Source organism: Panicum virgatum, chromosome 9K (genome assembly GCF_016808335.1).
Source record: "Panicum virgatum strain AP13 chromosome 9K, P.virgatum_v5, whole genome shotgun sequence".
NCBI classification, from domain to species: Eukaryota; Viridiplantae; Streptophyta; class Magnoliopsida; order Poales; family Poaceae; genus Panicum; species Panicum virgatum.
The window spans coordinates 53895267-53916327 of record NC_053144.1 but is presented as its reverse complement, the minus strand read 5'-3'; the positions used below and the strand labels follow the sequence as shown (position 1 = coordinate 53916327).

At 42.0% G+C, this 21061-nt stretch overlaps 2 protein-coding genes across 4 annotated transcripts; both read right to left on the bottom strand.

Annotated features, from left to right (window-relative positions):
• Window positions 1-732: 732 nt before the first annotated feature.
• LOC120652311 (rho GTPase-activating protein 7-like) lies at window positions 733-13483 on the bottom strand. Of its 2 annotated transcripts, none has more exons than XM_039930089.1 (22): window positions 13139-13483; window positions 12242-12278; window positions 11634-11710; window positions 10229-10299; window positions 10057-10135; window positions 9780-9924; window positions 9582-9701; window positions 9405-9482; window positions 8795-8850; window positions 8631-8700; window positions 7961-8048; window positions 7300-7543; window positions 6900-7124; window positions 5522-5839; window positions 5304-5353; window positions 3841-3901; window positions 3671-3754; window positions 2928-3041; window positions 2673-2842; window positions 2283-2349; window positions 1401-1592; window positions 733-1314 (listed from the first exon to the last, which is right to left on the bottom strand). In XM_039930089.1, the coding sequence occupies exons 1-22, from the start codon at window positions 13223-13225 to the stop codon at window positions 1126-1128; spliced, it is 2622 nt and encodes an 873-aa protein (XP_039786023.1). In that variant the 5' UTR covers window positions 13226-13483; the 3' UTR covers window positions 733-1125. The 2 variants fall into 2 exon arrangements, with proteins under 2 accessions (XP_039786023.1, XP_039786024.1); XM_039930090.1 differs by having other exon boundaries at window positions 815-1314; window positions 1401-1589.
• Window positions 13484-17839: 4356 nt separating this feature from the next.
• LOC120652310 (XIAP-associated factor 1-like) lies at window positions 17840-20724 on the bottom strand. 2 transcript variants are annotated; one of them, XM_039930087.1, is made up of 5 exons: window positions 20419-20724; window positions 19404-19539; window positions 18789-18926; window positions 18585-18706; window positions 17840-18297 (listed from the first exon to the last, which is right to left on the bottom strand). In XM_039930087.1, the coding sequence occupies exons 1-5, from the start codon at window positions 20484-20486 to the stop codon at window positions 18135-18137; spliced, it is 627 nt and encodes a 208-aa protein (XP_039786021.1). In that variant the 5' UTR covers window positions 20487-20724; the 3' UTR covers window positions 17840-18134. The 2 variants fall into 2 exon arrangements, with proteins under 2 accessions (XP_039786021.1, XP_039786022.1); XM_039930088.1 differs by having other exon boundaries at window positions 17840-18291; window positions 20419-20722.
• Between the last annotated feature and the right edge of the window lie 337 nt (window positions 20725-21061).

Genomic DNA, 21061 nt, shown 5'->3' with positions numbered 1-21061 from the left:
GGTCGACCACAAATTGAGCAAGTGGTGGTCAAGGTCAGATAACATCCACATTTGATTACAGAAATATTGATTGATTCATGGAATTCACGTAAAAAAAAAAAGACGGGAAGCGACGAGGATGATGATAGCAAGGATAAAAGTGGGAAGGACGGGAGTGTTATTCTTTCTCCTGCCCATAATCACCTCACCTGCATCATCAGATCACTAGATCAGGATCACCAAGTCGCTGTGGCGATCGATGAGGTACTCTACTCGGTACTCGCTGTGCCCAAGTCGTCAGCCGCGGCGAGATGGCTTTGGCTTTTCCTGGCCAATGGCAGCCTTAGCCGTTTCAGTGAACTTTGGGCGTTGGCACCAGTGCCTTCCCCGATTTTTTTACTTTTTTTAATACGATTTGTTAGGTAATTACAAAATTGAGATTTCGTCTGCTAAGCAGACGAAATTTGCTGGTTTCAGTAGATCTGGTGGCCCAGATTGAAGTTTGCAGAGAGTTGATTTGCAATATGTTTCTATCTCCAACAGAAAAGGCAAACCGTGACCCAAACCCAAAATGGCCCAAACCTGAAGTGTTTTGCCTACCAAAAACATTGGATTTAAACTCAAAAATAAGAATGACTAGTATGCATATTATTTGGCGACAAACATACGGGAACGAGTATATAAATTAGCAGGAAGACAGACGTGCCTCAGAACCATACATGTGATGGACAATAATTGCGAGGAGAAAACACATCTTGAAGCCTTCACCGTATTATTTATGAACTCATGCTGGGAACCTGTCCTCACGTGATCCCTGTTTTCCTCACGTGAACCATTTAGCACTAGGTATGAATCAAACGGCCATAAAAGGAGTCAGCCTATCCAGTTTCTATGAGAAGAGGCACAAAATACAGATACACCGCCACAACACTGGAAAAGCTTGTCTAAGAGGCACCTCCATGACAACATTACATACAGAAGACTACATCACATGCCCCACTTGAGAAGCTATTCTCCCGCAGCACGACAGCAAAATCATATTGAAGAACAAAACAGATTTACACTCGGATAGGCAGTTTTCTACAATTGATAGACAGAAAAGAACCACTACCAAAGAATATACAATCATGGAATTGAATGGTCATCCTACCTTGGATGGTTCCAAGGAGAGGGTGGCTTGAATGGAAAACCCTGAGAAGCAGACCCATGTCCTAAATCAAGACTATGGAGTTGTTCCATCAGTTGCGACCTCCGCTCCTTGAAGAAATCTAGTCTAGTCGTTAGTTCTACCAAAGTGGAGGAAGCCACCATTGGTTGCCTCCCATATTCAATGCCCTGGCATACAAAAATGTAAATCATCTCAAAATTTAGGCATTATATGTCTGTATTTAACAAAAAAAAAAGGCCGTGAGTTCACCTACCTCAGCTAACTTTGGGACATTGATGGCCACAGAGGTGTTCTCTGTTGGCATGCTTGTTGAGGCTTCTGTGCCTCTTGATTCACTCGAAGAGGCATCAAATGAAAGCTTACGGGTGAGTGGCCTTGAAGAACCGTAAGGTAGCACATGCTGCTTGATGTTTCTCCACTGTGAGGACTCCATTGAGCTCTCCTGCTAACATGATCCAATTTAAATATTGCCAGATGCAGCATCATCCACCAACTTTTCATCAGATTTAAAAGGGAATGCCACATATAACCAGTCACTTACTCATTTATCACATTGAAATTTCAAGTTGTTAGAACCACCAGTTGAAACAAAGCAGTCTATATAATGGATGATTATGTAGAGTAACAAGTTGTAACAACAAAGATAATGCTCAGAATTTTTTACTTTGGGCATGCAATTCCATACTCATACTCTGATATTTGACTGGCAACTTTCTGTACTAGGACAACCCAATCTCAACACATGGAAGCTTGATAATTTTAAAACCTCCAGATTATGGTCCATTTTTACCAAAACATTGCAAATCTGTGGAAGTTAATTTTAATTACAAGCATGAAACTCCAATGGCTGCTTCTGGGATATTTGACTACTAAATAGATTTACTCAATCAAGGCATGATACCAGCTGGACAGTTTTTAATTTTCACCCTACTGCGGTGGGCCGGGTGGGGGGTTTCCCCCTCTGTATAGCTTTCAAAAAAAAAGTTTTAATTTTCTGCTTACCAGGCATGAACAACAACAGTACTGTTCTAACTGAAAGTTTGTTATCAGCATAGTGCATTGAATGGATTGAGATTTCAACAGGTTTGAGACTATCATTGAGAACATGTGTAAAAAAGAGTATTCCACAACATACCTCATTTCTTTGCCTCTCTTGATTGCAGAAAGCAAGGTTCATATCAAATCCTTGTTGAACAAAGTTTCTGGCAGGGCAAAAATTATGTCAAATTGAAAAATATCTAGAGAACATGGCATATACAACACACATGTATAGAAGCATCGAACTGTTAATTATGAATACAAAAAATAATGTCAGTGACAGTGCATGCATAGAGCCTATGTTACAGCTCCCAAGTTCAGCATGATTCACTGATACAGTGATACTTAAGAAATGGATTTTTTAATATGGCATAAACTGTTGGCAAACCCCTTCGGATTCAGACAGTTGCAAGAAACCAAAAACTGCTGCCACCAGAGATCCAGAAACATCTCAAAGGAACTTAAAAGAATATAATTTGTATCTTACTGCTGCGAGAAGTGACCAGGAAGGCGGTGATGGCGATCATTTGCATCCACTGTAGAGCCATACTGGTGTTGCCGTTGTTGATTGAGTTGGAGATGAAGCTCTGCAACCTTCTGTTTTAACCTTGCAACATCAGCTTCAGCAAGAGCAATCTCCTCTAGCTCTGCCCTTGTCTAAGGTGAATAGGTAGGAAATGAGACTCCATAAAATAAAGCCAGCAAGTGTAGGAACACTTCAAGTTTCAAGGTAGCAAGGTACCTTCACGTCCATCGAACGCGCACTTGAAAACTGTCCAGAAGACATGCTCAACCCAACCTCCAATGCAGCTCGAAGATCTCTCTCAGCTTGTAGCTGTTCTTGCAACCTGGACACCTACAGTTATAAACAGTTGCAGGAAGTACATTTTAGAACATTATAAAAGCCATCTATTTAGCTTTACTATTCAACAATAACAGCATCACGAAAAAAAATAAAGGGGAAAGTACCAACTTGACCCCTTAACTTTTGGAATGTTTTAAGCCTTGGATTTAGCACAGGTAATATTTACATCTATAGGCAGGACCACAAATGATCGAACCCCAGTCCGAACCTGGTTCCTTCTGGTTACCAGAAATCCTAGCTAGGACTGAGAAATAAAAAAAAATCTGTGAGACCTGGGTGTTTGCACCTACTCTAAAGAATCATCAAACTTGATTATGGTATCATAGGTATAGAGTGATACAAAACTAAAAATGAAAATGTAAAGGCAAAACATATGAAAGCCAGCAGGAAAATAAAAAAGCCATCAGACACCTCATCTCCCAACAGACAAGTTCATAGTAAAAGCTCTACTGCTCTAGAGAGTTTGAATATGCTGTTCCTAGAGATGGGGGCCTATACCTAGAAGTTCGAGGGTAAAAAGGACCTAACTGTGGGGCTAAGAGACCAAAATATACTTTCATCCTAAAACACACAACAAAGCATGGCTAAGTAAAATTGGAAGGCAAGGGGATAGGGCATACATCCTGTTCCAAAGCCAATCTGCGTTCATGTAGTGCTTGTTTTCTTCTTTCCAAACTCGCTTGTAGAATTGCATTCCCCCTAGCCTGAGAAGCAATTACTATTAGACTACAGGATAACAGGAAGCCACTACACCAAGGCTAATGAGCACATGTGTACTGCCTTCACTTACCTCTTTGGCAATTCTGTTTTGTAGATCATTCTTTGCGATCTCAAGCCTTTGAATAGCAAGCCTGAAATGTTTATTTGTGTAGAATTAAATAAACCGAATTCTGGTTACATGCATTCGATAAAAGAACAGGAAACTTCCAAATGAATGTGTGCTTTGTTTGTAAATCTTTTGAGACAGTTGAGATAACATGACCACAAAGCTAAGATACAATTACCTACATTTCCAATAATCTACAGGAACAATATTACACATTTCCAATAATCTTCACATCAAGCAATATTACACATACCCCTGGGAATGGATCAAAGTCCATATCCAAATAAAGAGAATCCAAGGAAGATCCAAACATTAATAATCCATATCCAGTTTAGTCCAATTTAAATTGAAAAAAAATCCAATCCAATCCACCGGTGAAATGTCCAAGTCCATATGGATGATCCAAACCAAATCGCAGCAGCTCTATTTCCACGCTCAAGAAGAGCAGCCGCGCGTCTTCTACCTCTGTCTGTTAGCTTGTCACTGGGGCTGTGCACGTGGGGGTTGGAGGCAGTTTCCGACAGGCTAAGCCAGCAGCACGACAGCAACAGGCGCTGGCGCGCGGCAGGGGCTGAACCCACAAGGTGGCGGTGCATCCCGTTGGAGCTGCACGTATGCCACAGCCCTCCATCCCTGCGTGCTCGTGCTCCTATTCGCAAAATTGATCTGTGGCGGAGGACGTGGGGGATTGGGAGCTACTCCGACCAGACTGAGCCAGCAGCATGATGGCGCCGGCGGCCGGTGCTTGCTGACTCGCGGCAGGATCTGGGCCCACAGGGCGGCGGCGCATCCTGTAGGAGCTGCAAGCCGCAGCCCTCCATCCCTGCATGCTGCGTGCGGCGGCATGCAGCTACGTGGGCCAACGAGCGTCCGGTGCTGGTCAGACGCTGCTGCCGCGAGCAAAGCTCGGGGGCACCCCACTGCCGCAGCCGCGCGGGGAGGTCGCAACGCTCCTGCTGCCATGCCCCGTCCTCTGGATAGGTTAGAAATCCAACATGAATTGGATTATCCTATTTTTTATATCCAGCAAAATCCATTAATCCAACAATATTTGGATCTAAATTAAATGGATGTCCATATCCAACTAGATCCAAATCCAATAAAATCCATTGCTAAAATCCAATTGGATATTGGACATTGTCATATCCAATCCCAGGAGTAATTACACATTTCCAACAAAGTAGTAAGCAGGGAGAATACATATGCTACAGGACCAGAACTGCCATAAATGGTTGTATAAAATGCCCGCAATGCAATATTACTTTTCACAGTTACAAATATCAACAAAATCTACTCCATGAAAAGTATACTGTAAACACATATGGTTAGTACATTTAGTGGCAAAGAGCTAATATCAACAAAATCTACTCCATGAAAAATATACTGTAAACACATATGGTTAGTACTTTTAGTGGCAAAGAGCTTACTCTTCTTCACCAGATGAATCAACTGATTCTGAGTGTTGGCTCTTTCTTGCCTGCATGAATGATGCATATGAATCAGACTTTTAAACCAGATTATACTTACAAAAAACCCCAAGAACAAAATGGAATTCAGTGTGCTAGAAAGAGGCTTTACTCATACTAAAAAATAAGGCAATCAAAGGAAAACAGGCAAAACAAATTAAAGTAGATTTCTTGCTTACATTATTTCGTCCCCAAAAGTTGCTCCGCTTCACGTGTGGGTGAGATCCATTAATTTTGTTTGACTGTCTCTCTACAGAATATTCCGAATTCTGAGTAGGTACAGAAATTCCAGGATCAAAAGAAGAAAGGATTTCTCCCATAGACAAAGGAGTCTCATGACCAGATGCTGGATTAGAAGGATTGTTTTCACTGAGTAATGTGTCCACATTTGCTGAACCATTTTCAACCGAACGACTATTTTGTACTTTGCCCAAATCCACATTTCCTTCCAACACCTCTACAGGGCGTTCAGCATCTGCCTCATCAGCATTGACTGCCTGTTGGTCAATCCAGAAAAGGACAGTAAGCTACAGACAAGATACAGCATGGAAACTAGCAAGTGGCCAAAAAGAGCATTAAATTTGGAATGTATCAGCACTTGCTATAAAAAAACTAGCAAGTGGCCAAAAAGGACAGTAAGCTACAGACAGTGAACACAAGGGAATTTTGGAGCCAGAAAGGAATCTAACTGTAAGCTCGATTAGGGTGCATAACAATGGATTGATTGGTGATTATGGAGTACAAGCATCTATATTGGCAAGGGAACCCTAGGTTTATAGAAGTATGACCACCACCATGGGATCAACTTGCCTGTGATCAACCATCTGGAGTGCGCACGGCCTCTAGGACCGGTGCAGTGCGACGCCTGGTGGCCCAGAGGGTTCCACTCGTGTTAGGCTAAAGCTATCTGTCTAACACTAACAAGCGAACCTGCAATCATAAAACTTGGAAATCCACTGCCAAACCTTAAGCACAATTCTTCCGCGGATATATCCAAAATTTTAACATGAAGCTTCTTGCATAAACTCTCATTTAATTGCATACACACTAGATGCAGCTAGGCAATAAGAAAATTTGACAACATTTTCACTCAAGTCATTCATATAGGACACACAACATGTGCTACATGTTCTATTGTCTTCTGTACGCTAGCTTGTGCTACATGACATAGCAGGTGAGCAGTAGTGAGGTCCATGTAGCAGTGCCCAAACAGAAGATAAGACCAGTTAGCTTGCCCATTAAAGTTAGAGGCTGTTAGGGATCAATTTTCTTTTAAATAGGTTTCTATTTGTCACTTGGTTATTAAATAAAGTCTATTTAAAGACAGGACGGTTATCAAGAAAGGGTAAGCAAGACATAAGAAGGAAAAGTAACTTATATCTGTGGCTTGGGCTAAGCCCCCCACCCAGCCATCCCTCTCCTTCCCTACCACCATGCAATAGTCAATTCGTAACATACACCAGCACCAAACTCAGATTCTTAATCACAATTGCAGCACTACTAAAACCACCGAACACCAAGTATCTCAAAAATCAAAAGAATGGACACAAACCAAACCTTATAGTCATAGAGGTCACTGCCAGCATATCCACTGCTCTCACTCAATTTTCCACTAAGTATACGTTCCGCACCATTATCATCATCCATTTCTTGATCTACATCATTTTCTGCATCATGGAATCCGTTGCCCTTGGCGTTCAAATTCCCATCATCAGTTGATGCTTCAGTACCACTATCTTCAATTTGAGACTCGGGTGACAAGGAACATCTGAGGTGTTCATCCTGCAAAATGGCAATCATAGATGATCATAGGGAATGATCCCTCATGTGCAAATTTTTAAGCACCACTAACAAGAAATATGCTCAAATGGAATAGACTCAATTTGTAGAGCCTTCAATGCGGATAAATGCAAATATTAAACCCAAGGAGGCTATACTGTAGGTTGAAGAATCTTACATGAAAAATGCCCTCATATTCCTCTAAAAGAGTTGCGATGATGCCTTGAGCACTGTTAGCAGCATTTGCAGCAGCAAGAAGCTGAGCAGAATCGTCACCATCCATATCAAATACCTCATCCATCTCACACTCACCAGCCAGAAGTGGACGCAACAGAAGAGGTGCCATACAGGCAGCAACCGCTGATGCAGTCATTCGATTTTCAGAAGTATGAGATGCAATAGTGTGCATCATTTTCAAAATTCTACAACAAAAGAAACAAAGAGCAACATTACAACTATTTGAGGAACGAGTTTATGTAATAATAACATGTTTCAGTAACAACTAACCTCTTAAAACATATTTCTCGTATTAATAGCAGGGATGAAGAAAAATGAAACAACTACAATGAAGCTACGTTGTGAAACTGAACAAACTAGACAAATACCGTGAAAAATAAGAGTATTAGTGATTATATTAAGTACAAGTATGACCTGTAAGACAATGATAGCATGCCCAGGCTCAGTAACCGGATGTCACACATGAATGTATCATGCAGGGCATTTAGCATAAGCTGGCTGACAAAGGGAAGTCTAATGACAAGATAATTTACAACAAAATAAAGAATGTAGATGTTATCCAGTGCTTAAAGATATTGTTATGATAAATATGTAAAACTAACCTCTGCAGCAGCCTTCGATTGGGCTCAGGAAATGTCTCAGATATAGCTGAACGCATAGCATTTATCTTAGCATCCTTAGCTTCAAGGCCTAGGCAAGTTAAATAAAAGGATATGAACAGTTAGCCAGATAGAAAACATCAAAAGAATAGGAATGCATGTAGAATCTTGGCTACGTCCATAATAACCGTTTGAGTAACTAAAATGCTTTAGAAAAACTATCAGCTTTGGGAAATCAATAGATGCAACAACAACTAAGTTTTAGTCCCAAGCAAGTTGGGGTAGGCTAGAGACGAACCCAACATGAGCCATCGACAAAGAGAAATCCATAGGTGTGGGTTCCTATAATTATATTTGGCCCGTGTCCACAGTAACCATGTTATTCAGACAACTGAGTCCTAAATAATTGTGCCAAGTTGGACAGCCACACTGTGTTGGGTTTCAAATGGCATCTGGCATGGCAAGTCCAACACCGTCACCTGAGTCGATTCTGAAGAGCTACTTTATGTTTATGAAAAAAAAAACAGAGGGCTCCGTTCCCCCATATTTATTTTTTATGAATATAAGGGTGCTATCTGATCTGGTATAAACTACTCCCTCCAATCACAGGAGTGTCGTTTTGAACATGGATTCTGGCTACTAAATTTATACTATAACTAAACATAATACTTACGGAAAGCTTCTAATAATGCTGTACAGCAAGAAGCAGGCACAGGGGACGATGGTAGCTCTCGGAGAACATGCTGCAGAAGCATTTCAACCAATACAATTAGTGAGAAACAATTACACGTGATCTTGGGATCACCTAAGATGTTGAAACTACAATGGCATAGGTACCTTTACACAGTCACCAACAATGTGAGCATCCTCATCTGCTGAAAACTCAGTCCTTCCTGGTACATTATTCAAATGTTATACAGCCTAATCAGTAAAAAGTTGTCATACCAACATAAAGTGGTATGACATCAATCACCTAATAAAAATGTTCGTAAGGCAGGTAGGACGAGCCGTTGCAACCCTCAACCCTGAGGCAAAGGAAGCAAAAGGGAAAGTGATAAAAGGAAAGGGAATGCTAGCTCCCCTCCCTGTATCTCATGTAGCCACTCCTCCGCTTACCTCCCCATGCCCCTAACCGCCTGCACCACCACTCAGATGGAATACCACCGCACTCCCTTACAGGTTGACTTCCACCCCCACTGCCCTCGAGAAAGACTGTGGGCATAGTTGACTAGAGATTATGCTGCCTGGGCCCATGTTGCTGGAGCCAGCACGGCGGCGGCGGCTACTTTGCGTTGTTGGCCAGTTACTTTCCTATCTTCTCCCTGCCTCACTCTTAATGAATTTGGCAAGGTGTCAAGGACACGAAAGACCTCACAAGCACCTTGTCACTCAGAGACACCATAAGAACACTGTTTAATAATACAATTCAAAAGAAATTGATGCCAACCTTGCTCATATTCCTGCAACCTCCTGTCAACCTCTTCCACATCTGCAGCCTGCCGCAAAATTCCTTCCACTTTTATTCCTGCAAGAGAAGATTTGCAAAAACAATCAAAATTCATGTCAAGGAAACTAAAATAGCAACATGTAAAGGCTTCAGGCAAAGATAGTTTTTGTCCCCCACCATGTTTCTCAAGAAAGCGCAGGGCCTTTTCTAAAAAAGAAGGACTGCCATCAATATCCTCAAGTGCAAGCAGAATTGGCCTGCCTGTCACCAATGATTTGATTGGTCTCTTCTCTCTCCCTGCGGACAATGGGGAAGGCATCATTGATTAAGTTCCAAAGTTGAGAAGGATTAAATGAAACAGTTTAAGACACCAACAGTTTGGAACAGCTCCTTCATATGTGTCAGCTGTCTCATTACGAAATATCCCATTATGTCCCATCACAAGAGCTGCATTTGGAGCTTGTGCAAGAGCTTCTTCCAATGCTGTTTTCCACTCGAATAAATCTTCAGAAGTTTCTGCCTGTTTTAGAATTTATGCAGCGGTGAACATTTTGAAAAGATATGAAAGGCACAAAAATATGTTTTGTTACTTAAACTCTCATATTTCATCAGACAAACCTAATTATTAGGTTGAAAAAGAAATGCAGAGTACCTTAAGCGTGAATGCACGACCATCGCGGCCATCTGGGAAAAGAACGGTTAACAATTTCTTGTCTTCTCTGACTACAACACTGCAAATTAGAAGTGCTCTTAGTACAGTATTCCTGATGCACAACCCCAACAAAAAGTAAGATGAAAAGGGAGTACAAGAATGAGATATACACCTTCCAGAATTATTCAAATCAATTCCTCCTAGAGTAACATTCACTTCAATGCCTCTCTGGGGCAAGGTATTCTACAATTCCAACAAGAAGTTACTTATCAAGTGACATAAGGTATGCTTAGTGCTTACATGAGATATAAATTGGATGGGTAGAATAATAAGAGAAGAAAAAAAAAACGAAATGTCATCACATAGTTCAACTAAATTCCACTAAGGGCCAGTTTGGTAGAGCACCAACTGATTCTAATTGTCTACGGGAGTTGAAAAGTGATTCACTAGCTGAAAATAATTATCTGTGATCCTCTAAGATTAACTTTATGAAAAACAGATCCAGTGTGAGAAGTGAATCAGGAGAAGCTATTTTTTCAGCTCCCAGCTCCATAGTTCATTTTAGAGATCACTCCACAGAATCAGCATAGAATCACTTCTCTCAGAAAAACTGTTTGGCAGAGCTTCTCCTAGATTCAGCCTAGAAGCTGCTTTGGGAGCTCTGCCAAACAGGGCCTGAGAATGTTGGGGAACAAGAACAATTTGTTCCCTGCTCGGCACAGCTAAGAATCTTGCTTCATGGGCTAGAATAGAATTGGAGCACAGAGCGTAGTTGTAGTGAACAACAGACCAGGGGTGACAGACTCAGCACCAATAGCAGTCATGAGGGTGGTGTTTGTCTAGTGAAGGCAAGGAGATATCCTTCTAATTTCTGCTTATTATGTTTCAATGACCCTCCTCTCTTTGAAGAATCTGGAACTAATCAATAGAATGCAAATCTATTAAAGAATCAAATCTCTAATTTCCTTATCTAATTTAGCTAACTTAATATGCAATAAACAAATCATCATTGTGGACCTGCTGCTGCATTATAATAACATGTGGTTTATCATTCCCAAATAACTGGATATTTGATGTAATTAATACAGAACTATCATATCCAATAGCATAAGAGAATTCATATATATCCAAAGCAAGGAAAAAACACAGTACAAAAGCAAAAGCTGTGGCACATGATAACATTATTTACTGCGTGCAAGACATATAGCGCAAAAGAGCTTGACATATAAAGATATCAAATGGTGTAATCACTAAGCTGTCTGCTATGAGAAAGTGAACCAGCTAATACTCATGCATATTGTCAATTTTTGCATGCATGCAAACAAAATATGAATTTCAAGGATGCAATGTGGAGAGAAGTATCCAAGTTCTAACCAACCAGATCCATAGGCAGTATCATTGTAGCAGTTTTTGGAAGTCTACACATTTACCCTCAAATTCTGTTTGAGTTGTACACTAGCAAGAACTGAGATGTTACGTGTCACAGAAATTATTTTTGAAATGGGTAACATAGAAGTTTCAATCTGGCCAAGTATAGAATTCTGCCAATAAAGAAAGTCAAGTACAGAGGCACTAACAGGATCACTCTTGAAGAAAACCAATGATGTTCGTGTGAGGATGAACCAACGCTTCTTCCATGATTTCCATCCAATCCCTGAAAAGCACGGATGCATGAGTTCTCTTTCGCAATAAACACTAAGAGGTATTAACAGAAGTAAACATTCATACAAGAGCACAAATAACCATGTGGAACTGAACCAAAGAAACTAGTGTCTCACTTGCAGAATGTAATACAAATTTTTAAGCAAAAATGGATATGGATGGAGGGGTTATTGAGTTGGTTTATTTACAGTCAAGTGAAAATAATTTAATCCATGATAACATATTTCCATTTTTGTTTCCCACTTAAGTTGCTAAAATGACTTATATAACGGCAGTCACTTTTACTCCTAGTACATACTGAAATCAGGAGAACAGGCAAAAAAAAAATCTTAATACAAGCATTGATGATTTCTTTTCATGAGTGAAGCAACCTTTTATGTACAATTCAGAATTTTTTTGAGCTGATGGTGCGCATGTTATTGATAAAATACTTCATTTTGATTCCCCCACCAAGGAACTAACATGACATGAGCTCTGTATGTGAAACACTGTTGAGAGAAAGAGATAGGGGATAATGGTTTACCTTTGGATGATATGAAGAGAGGCCCGCTCTTGAAAACCTTGTTGGAATGATTACAGCATCAGACATGTAGTAATACAAACAGCAAATAATGAATAGAGTCGATAAGATTACAGCATCAGACATGATGTCAGGTTTGCAACAATAAGTGTGTTTTCATATCAGCCCCATACATCCCCCCACCCCCTCCTTGTACTGTTGCTTCTTCCAACCACAGTATCACTTGCTGCTTCATTTCCCATATACTTTATCATATATTCTTACCATTTTTTGCTCCTTGTTGCATACTGTGAATATGCTGACCTGAATGCCTGATCTACCTTTGTAGCATCCTTTGCCCAGTCACACGATTTAACGGAATGACAGTGCATATCAGTTCTCACTCTCAAGGCAGAACCACACCCACAAAGCTCCTCTCACCACCGTGCAACCAACAAAAACACCTATAGAAACGCATTTCCCTATGTTGTATTTGCACAAGACCCCGAGGTAAATTCACCTACACGCAATCCGAATCCGAGCTGCATTGCCAGTAATCCACCAGTATCATCATCAATCCAGACGAGCGTAGGTACCGAGGACCCCCAAAGGGGCGGAAACTCTACGGGCCGACACCTCCAACGCAATCCAACCAGGTCCAACCCGGGACCTAATAATAGTAATAGAAGCTGCGACTCCTTCCAGGGCAATAGCACAGTGGATGAGCGCATCCTTGTCTCCTTGAGGCCCAAGCCATGCGAACTCCACAAGCAAGCAAGCAAACAACCGGCCACCCACCCGATACACGAAATGGTGGGAGGCGCCCATCAGCATCAGATACCAAAACCGCACCAAACCCCCTCAACCCCCGGCACACACGCGCGCACACGCAAAGGAAGCAAGGAGCCGCGCGGGACGCACCGTGCTGCCGTTGGCCGCCGCGGCGCCGCCACCTCCGCGCTGCTGGTACCGCTCGAACGCCGCCCCCGCCACCGGCGCGGACGACATCCCCGTTCCACCCGCGGCCGCCGGCGCCTCAGATCGGCCGCCCCCGCGCTACGGCCGCCGCTGCATTGGATCCGGGGCAGCCGCAGCCGCAGCCGCGGCCCGCCGCCGCCGCCGCCGATCTGGCGCGCCTCGGAGCGGCGGCGCCTAGGGTTTGGGTTTTGGGCGGCGGCGAGGAGGCGGGGGCGGTGGTGGTACGGGTACGGCGAGGGAAGGGGGGCGAGGAGAGGAAAGCGACAGAGGTGGTAGCGCTGTGAATGCGGTGGCAGCAATGGCGCTGTCCGTCTCTTTCCCTTCCTCCCCGCTCTCGTCCAGGTCCAGCTGCGGGGCTCTGGCCGCTTTGGAGCCTCTCGGGCGGAGTGGGGGGCTTGCTCTCTACGCTTTCTCAGTTTCTCTCTCCGTGAGCTAAGCCAGCGTTCGGAGTAGGTGATGCGTGTTAATTTTTCGGCTAAGCCCTGGGTGGTGGCCCATGTACATTGGGGGATTGGGCCCTCTCCGCTGTCCACTCTCCAGTCATTTTTTTAATCCGCCTGGTTTGCAACCAAAGAGGTTACATTGGCAAATAAGCGAATCTAGCACTGGATCAGCTGGATCGTCGACCCAAAGGTCTTGTGAATGCGATGGCAGCTGCTACCTTTGATTCACACGAGCTCCAAATCCAGTTGGTTGATGATTCTATCTTGGAATCTCGTGTGGCTTCATGCAAATGCGAAACAGCCCAGTCGCTTAAAACCTCGTGATTGATTGAAACTACTCATATGTGTCCATGAACTCCATTGAGACATTGATGTACCCCCTTATATAGTGGACTCCACCGTGCCCTTTGTCACTAGTAACAAGTGGGCGTCACTGAAATCGTTGTATACCTGTCAAGTGGGGACAGTAATAAATATAAACAAAAATAAAACCCATGGCTTGAGCCTGGGTCAGTGCCTCCCCATTTTTTAAACAGCCAAGAGCGTATTAATAACTAGGTGATACCCCGCGCGTTGCCGCGGAATTTCTTAAATTTAACGTGAAATTTGAAAGTAGAAAAATTAAGATGATTGCATGGCAACATTCACAAAAAAAATCGATGGAAAACATAAATAGATGGCCCTAGTGGACGTTGATGTGGCATTTGATATAATGGATTCCTACATAATGCGGATAACTTGCATGTTAAGAGAAATAGAGTTAATGACTTTAGTAGGTGTCATCTATATAGGCTATATAGTTGATATGAATTTTACTTGCATGTTATTTTTATCAAGATCTGGTAGAAATCGATAAACTAACGTCAATAGAATATTTGATCACATTATAAAAGAATAGGTGCTCAAAGAAATAGAGTATGTATATGAGTCTTTACCTTAATAGATTAAAGATTAAAAGTATTGCAAAAATAGAGTATGTATATGACTTTATGTAAATAGATTAAAAATTAAAAGTATTGCACATAGTAGAGATCATATGGACATTTTCTTGTTTATTGAATCTCGTAAAAATCGATAAGTTAAAAGAAGAAACACCAATATAATATTTGATCACATTATAGAAGAATAGGTGATGAAAAAAATAACGTATGTATATGATTTTATTTTAGTTAATTAAAGATTAAAAGTATTGCATATTGTAGAGACGACATGAATATTTTTTATAATTAATAAGGTAGTTGAAACTTAGTGGAACACTTAGTGGAGAATGATTTGGACACCTTGCATGAAGAGAGAAATAGTTAGTGGGTGCTATATATATATATATATGAAGAGAGAAATAGTTATTAGGTGCTATATATATATATATTAGTAGCTAATGGGTAGCATGGGGGTGGTGGGCTGCCTGCCTGGTTGGGCCGTAGATAAGCGTGGCCTCCCGATCTTCCCTTTCGCTTTCCCTTTAGTTTTGTTCCGTTAGTGTTCCGTTGCTTACCTGCTACAGTTGCCGGCGAGCTGGCGCAGTGCGGTGGTGGGGCGGGGGCGAGCGGATCTTCTCGTGCCCGTGTCCGGCCACGGCCCACGGGCGCGCCGGCCGGACCACCGCAGCCGGCGCGGAGCACCCTCGCCTCCCCCGCCTCGTGTCCACTCCACACTGCTGGAGCCCCGCGCGCGCCCAAGCATGAACGGCGAGGGGTCGACGAGCGCGTCCGTCCAACAAGACATGTATTTTTGTTCGGGCATGTATGTACTCACTCCGTTTTAAATTATAGGTAGTTTGATATTTTTTAATATCAAATTTGACCACTTATCTTATTTAAAAAATTATCAAGCATAGTCAAATTTAAGATATTTTTGAAGAACTTGTACTAATGATGCAAACCACAACAAGAAAAAGATATTTTGCATATTTTTTTGTATAAGACGAATGGTCAAATTTAGAATCGAAAAAGTTAAACAACCTATAATTTAGAATGGAGGGAGTACGTATGTGGGTCCTAGCTGTATACTAGGTGTGTAGACCAGGTTGAATTTGCACGGTGTCTGACATCTGCTCTTAAATATATAATATTTTGATTTTTCGTCCTTTGTTTGACTATTCATCTTTTTTTATAAATATTTATACAAATACATAAATATGTAGTTTAAATCTAAAGCAGTTTTGATGAAATATCTAGTGGTAAACTAGTTAATTAAATAAATATTGTTGGTCAAAGTTTAAGAAAAATTAATACTCCATATATTTAAGAACGGAGGTGAGTACATACTGTATGCAATCATTTATTTTTCTTTTTGGTGTAGTTAGATCTTTACTCGCAAGGCACCATGAAAGTGATTACATGTGGGCTGTTCAGAGCATTAAGTTTTTTTACTTTGATTGATGCATATGGTACGCAGCATATCTCTACTTGAGCCGGCATGTACTGTTCTAGATCAACAAGACAACAAGTAAAACTGGCCCCTTGTCGAACGAGGGGTGTCAGTTCAAGAGACATTCATGCAATGTCTTACAATATATTTACGGTGGATACCCCACCGTAGTTATACCATGCATGAAAGTGGGCAGCACACTTTTTCTCTAATTGGGATTCATAGGAGATGCTTATTTTCTAAATTTTTTTTTGTTACTTGTCATTTGCGATCGATTGATGAGGCTGAAGGGGGGGGGGGGGGGGGGGGGGGGGGGGAAAGCACACACTTTAAAGAAAAATTAAAAAGGGCACGTAAAAGCCGAGCCCGAGCCGCATAATTGCCACCTTTATAGACTTTGCTAGCAGAGTCCGAATGAAATGGCATAGTTCGCCTTGCCATAAAAAGGGACGGAAATAAACATAAAGGTTTAGCTTTTCATTGTGACGACTGACTAGCATGCTTGCAATAACACTGGAAATACTCCTACACTGGATCTGCTAAACCTTTTCTCGAGCACTCGTAACAGCAAGCATCACATGGTGCAACACCAGACAATCGCAACAGTAAGCATCACATGCTGCAATCCTCGTGGGCTCATCGTCGCAGCCAATCTCGGCCAGGAAGCAGCAGAGCCAGACAGCTTTTTGCAGAGGAGATCGCGGCAGTAATTTTACTAACGGCGTGTTTAGTTCCCAAATTCAAAGTTCCAAATTTTTTTCCAGCATCTGGAGATTTAATTCTAGACGAAATAAAAAACGCATTGCACAGTTTGCCTGTAAATCGCGAGACGAATCTAATGAATCTAATTAGGCCGTAATTAAACGCAAAATTGATACAGTAATACTACAGTAAATAACCTCTAATGACAGATTAATTAGGCTCATTAGATTCGTCTCGCGATTTACAGACAAGTTCTATAATTAATTTTATAATTAATCTATATTTAGTACTTCAAATGTAGAAATATGCTCTTTCAATAAGGGAGGCAAAAACAGAGCCTAATTTTAACCGTTGGCCCATTGCCATCAAGGCACACACAGTAAGTAGCAGCTGCTAACTGTCTAGTCTGCTGCATCGACAGGTTTGATCGAATGGGCCACGCGGCCACACACAGTAAGAAGCCTCTCCACAAAGCTCTGGTAGGTACGACCAATAACTCAACAAGCGAAGGTACAGTGTCATGAATGAGCAACTGCCACTGCACGAAGATGTTTTGCCTGTCTCTGGTCTGCTGCCCTTGGACCTGCTTGTAACTTGGGACCAGCTAATTAAGAAGAAGCAAACCAAATAATTAAGACGAATGAGCAGCTAATTAAGAAGAAGCAAACCAAATAATGAATGAGCAGCTGCCACTGCATGAAGATGCATTTCAATTATTTGGTTTGCTTCTTCATCGATCGCTTCTTTAACTCTTTTTGTCTCAAAAAAAAAAACTTCTGTAACTCTATTTGATTCGGATTGATTCCAACCTGAGGTAATACCAACCAAAATGCAAGATACATTCATCTTGAACCATTACATGCATGAAGTAAATGGTACACGCAAGCAAGCACACCCCTAAATTTAACTTGATACAATTTCATAACGTACATGCAGTCAAGCCAAACCCAACGCATTTGCTTACTTTGAAATAGTTCAAACCATCAAGAGTGCACTCGAAAATAGTCTAGTTTCGCACAGGATAGAAGCAATACCCACACTTTTCAAAAAAAGAAGCAATACCCACAACTTTAATACACAGAGCAACTCCCCACCGCAAAGTTTCCAGTTCCAGCAGGACAAACAAAAATATGAACTGGTGCACCTTGTTACCATTTCAGATGTGATACCCCGATTGTACAACTCATCAACTTACAGATGAACAAATGCAAAGGTCTAATTTGAAAACAAATAGGAGTTTAAGAACTGACAACGGAATATCCTGGTTATTTTGCTTTTCTGATAAATACATGCCATGGTACTATACTCAAACCAATCCGATTTATCAGTTGATTACAAGGGTTATTATACATCAACGGACCTCTTATGGCAACACTCTCCCTGTCGAAATTCAACTCGACAAAGGATGTACATGGCTACGGGAGCTAGAAACTCTCATCCCTTTGGAACAGTATTGAGCCAACCATGACAGCTATTCCAGTGACCGCTATTGTGAAGAGGAGCCGCTTGTGTTGTGAACCATGAGCAGGACGTGCTGGTCGTACTGGTGCCGGAGGTCGTACTTCCCTCTCTGGAATTGTTCTGGCACTTAAAAGAAGCGTCTGATTAGCTCAAGAGTTTTATAATACTTCACAATTAGGAACAAATTGGCATCAAACATGTTCCAAATGGAAGGTCAATATATAACCCAACAATGAGTGAACATATGGGCAGGAAGGCTAGGGTATTTGATTTGCTAAATTTCATGAATTTGGCTTGTAAAAAATCTAGGTCCATTAGACAGAGTTACAGTATGTTATATGTTGCATCATATAAATGCTAACATATGAAAGCAAAGAATTCAGTATTCTTAAAAGAAAGATGTGCATCTATACCTTGATGTTTCTGCAGAACCATTTGAGTTTGTATGGCACTGTATTTCATGCCCTATCCATTCACGCAGTCTAATATATTTTTTGCATGTTTGGCAATATTCTGTTCGGTTTCCACATACATCCTGTAAATCAAAATGATGTGATGAGAACATTTAAATAAATTTTGAAACATTACGTATTTTCAAAGGAAATTACAAATTATACCTGATGTTCATTCATATCAACTGCAGGCAGTTCAAACTCGCAATATTCACAGGCAACCATTCTCTGTGGGCACTTTTCACTTTTATGAAGATCCCAACTTTCACGCTCTATTGTGTCTTTGCAAAGGGTGCAATTCATCTGTATGTAAGAAGATGATATGTTTAAAAAAATGCACTAGGAAAAACTAAGCCAGATGTTCCATGTACTGGGAATAAAATGCACCTTACTCCTCTAGTCACTGCAGATCAACAGATTAACGAAGCATGTAAGAAAATGAATTATACAGTTCCCAGGTATAAAAAGAAGCTACCGCACTATCATGGTAATAAGAAAAATAAATCAGTGTCGTACTTGACCATAGCATTGATTCTAATCCCCTGCATTCTGCAAATAACTTAAATTATGCAACCAAACATAGCATCCTACTACCTCCAGTTTCAAACATATGATGTTTAGATATATTTTAAACAAGGAGGGAGAAATTACTATGCTATGAGCTAACATTGACAACATGAACATGGAAACATATTTTGTACCGTACAAAGAGAAACAGTATGGTATGATGTTATAAGAGTAAGACATCACCACATCATACTTTGATGCTTGCAAACATACCGGGGCATGATTTTCATCGTAATGTTCATCCATAAGCTTCCTCGGAACCATTTCTCCACAGTGCTGGCACTTTTGGAGGTTACGGGCGCAATGTACAGAATGCAAGTCGATGTTCGAAGATGGGATCTCCCGCTGACTGATGAGCACAACAATAAAGAAACTTATTGTGAATGAGGATTGATATGATTTGACAAATGGAGCACACGTGCATGAAAAACAATGTCATCAAACTACATTTCAACAATGGCACAGCAAGTCAAAATTTGCATGAACTTGACTAACAATGGTGGTTGGTTGCATTGTGGAATGAAAAATAGTTGATACCAGGTAAACCCCAATTATGGAAATAACGGAAAAGGGATCCAAGTCTGTTCAAAGACTGAATCTCTCTCCCACATCTGATTCATCCTAAATCACCAAATGAGCCTAAAAAGAACAAGCATGTAAAATGCATTTTGTCCTAACCTTACATAAATGCATAAAAGTGGCCTGGTATAATGATAAGCCATAATGTGATATCTTCTGTTTAATTTCTTCAAGTAACAAACAGTTGGTCAACGTCAATCCATCTAAGTTTAATTACAATGTGTGTAGAAATACACATGCTAAATTGCTAATCAGCAAACAAATCATTTTTCTTCCGATCTGTAATTTTTTTTGCTTGCAGGAAATGCAAAACCATAGTGCATATAGGTTATAGGTATTGTTGCTACGATTAGGACGCCGCCAAATTCATGTTTGCAAAAAAGCATGATTAACATCTTGATCATGCGATACGCCAGACCAGAACCCAAACAACAGCTCCCCGCGCCACCGCGCGAATTCCCCTCCCCTCGATCCAATCGACAAATCGCACTCCTCCCAAGCCCAGATCCAAACCCACGAGACCAGCCGCATCACCGACACGTGACACACGTGCACCCACCAAGACATCGGGAGCCGCGAGGGACAGAACAAAGGGCCGGGGGGGGGGGGGGCAAAATCGGAAGCCAGGAAAGGGGGGACGGGCACGAACCAGTGCGCGCAGGTGGAGACGGCGGGGGCAGCCGCGGCGGGATCGGTGTCGGCGCCGGCCGCTGCCATGTCGCCCGCCGCTTGACCTCCGGCTCCCGATCGGATCGGCGACGGGGGCGGTCTCCTCGCCTGCGGCAGAAGCCGAGCGGAGCTGGGCCGCGGACGACAAGGAGGGGGCGCGGCCGGAGGTCCCGAGCGATGGCGGGGAGGAGACGCGGTCGGGGGAAGGTGGAGTGATTGACCCGCGGTGGGGCGGAGAGAATTTATGGGAGGGCGAGAGGGGTCGGTGGATTAGGCGAGGTCAGGCGTGGCATGCTGGAGTTCGTCTCGTTTGCCGGTTGGAGTTATTACAGTACCACCACTCCACCAGGCACCGGCCTTGGGCTTGCCGGGCCCTGGCTTCCGTTTTTTTTTTTCTCTCTTTTGTTGTAGGTCTAGAGCCGGGCCGAGCGGATTTGAGGATCAAAACCGTCTAAAACCCGGCCCGCCGGGAGGGGACAGCACTGCAGGAACCTATACCGAAAGAAATTTTGTTACTGATTTTCAAATAGCTGAGATCTGTGCGACCGTGCGAGTAGAGTAGAATAAGGCGCATGCAAAAAATTTTGGGTGTAAAATACTGTAACACTTTCATTTGTATTTGA

Bases quoted from the DNA above. Each gene is read 5' to 3' on its own strand.
- LOC120652311 (XM_039930089.1), bottom strand. From the start codon at position 13,225: ATGTCGTCCGCGCCGGTGGCGGGGGCGGCGTTCGAGCGGTACCAGCAG. The intron at 5,354-5,521 runs GTAAGCAAGAAA...TCATTCATGCAG, and splicing joins ACTTTTGGGGACGAAATAAT to GCAAGAAAGAGCCAACACTC. The intron at 2,350-2,672 runs GTAAGATACAAA...TTGCCCTGCCAG, and splicing joins CCTGGTCACTTCTCGCAGCA to AAACTTTGTTCAACAAGGAT.
- LOC120652310 (XM_039930087.1), bottom strand. From the start codon at position 20,486: ATGGCAGCGGCCGGCGCCGACACCGATCCCGCCGCGGCTGCCCCCGCC. The intron at 19,540-20,418 runs GTTCGTGCCCGT...TGTGCTCATCAG, and splicing joins GTCTCCACCTGCGCGCACTG to TCAGCGGGAGATCCCATCTT. The intron at 18,298-18,584 runs GTATAGATGCAC...GCTTCTTTTAAG, and splicing joins GGTTCTGCAGAAACATCAAG to TGCCAGAACAATTCCAGAGA.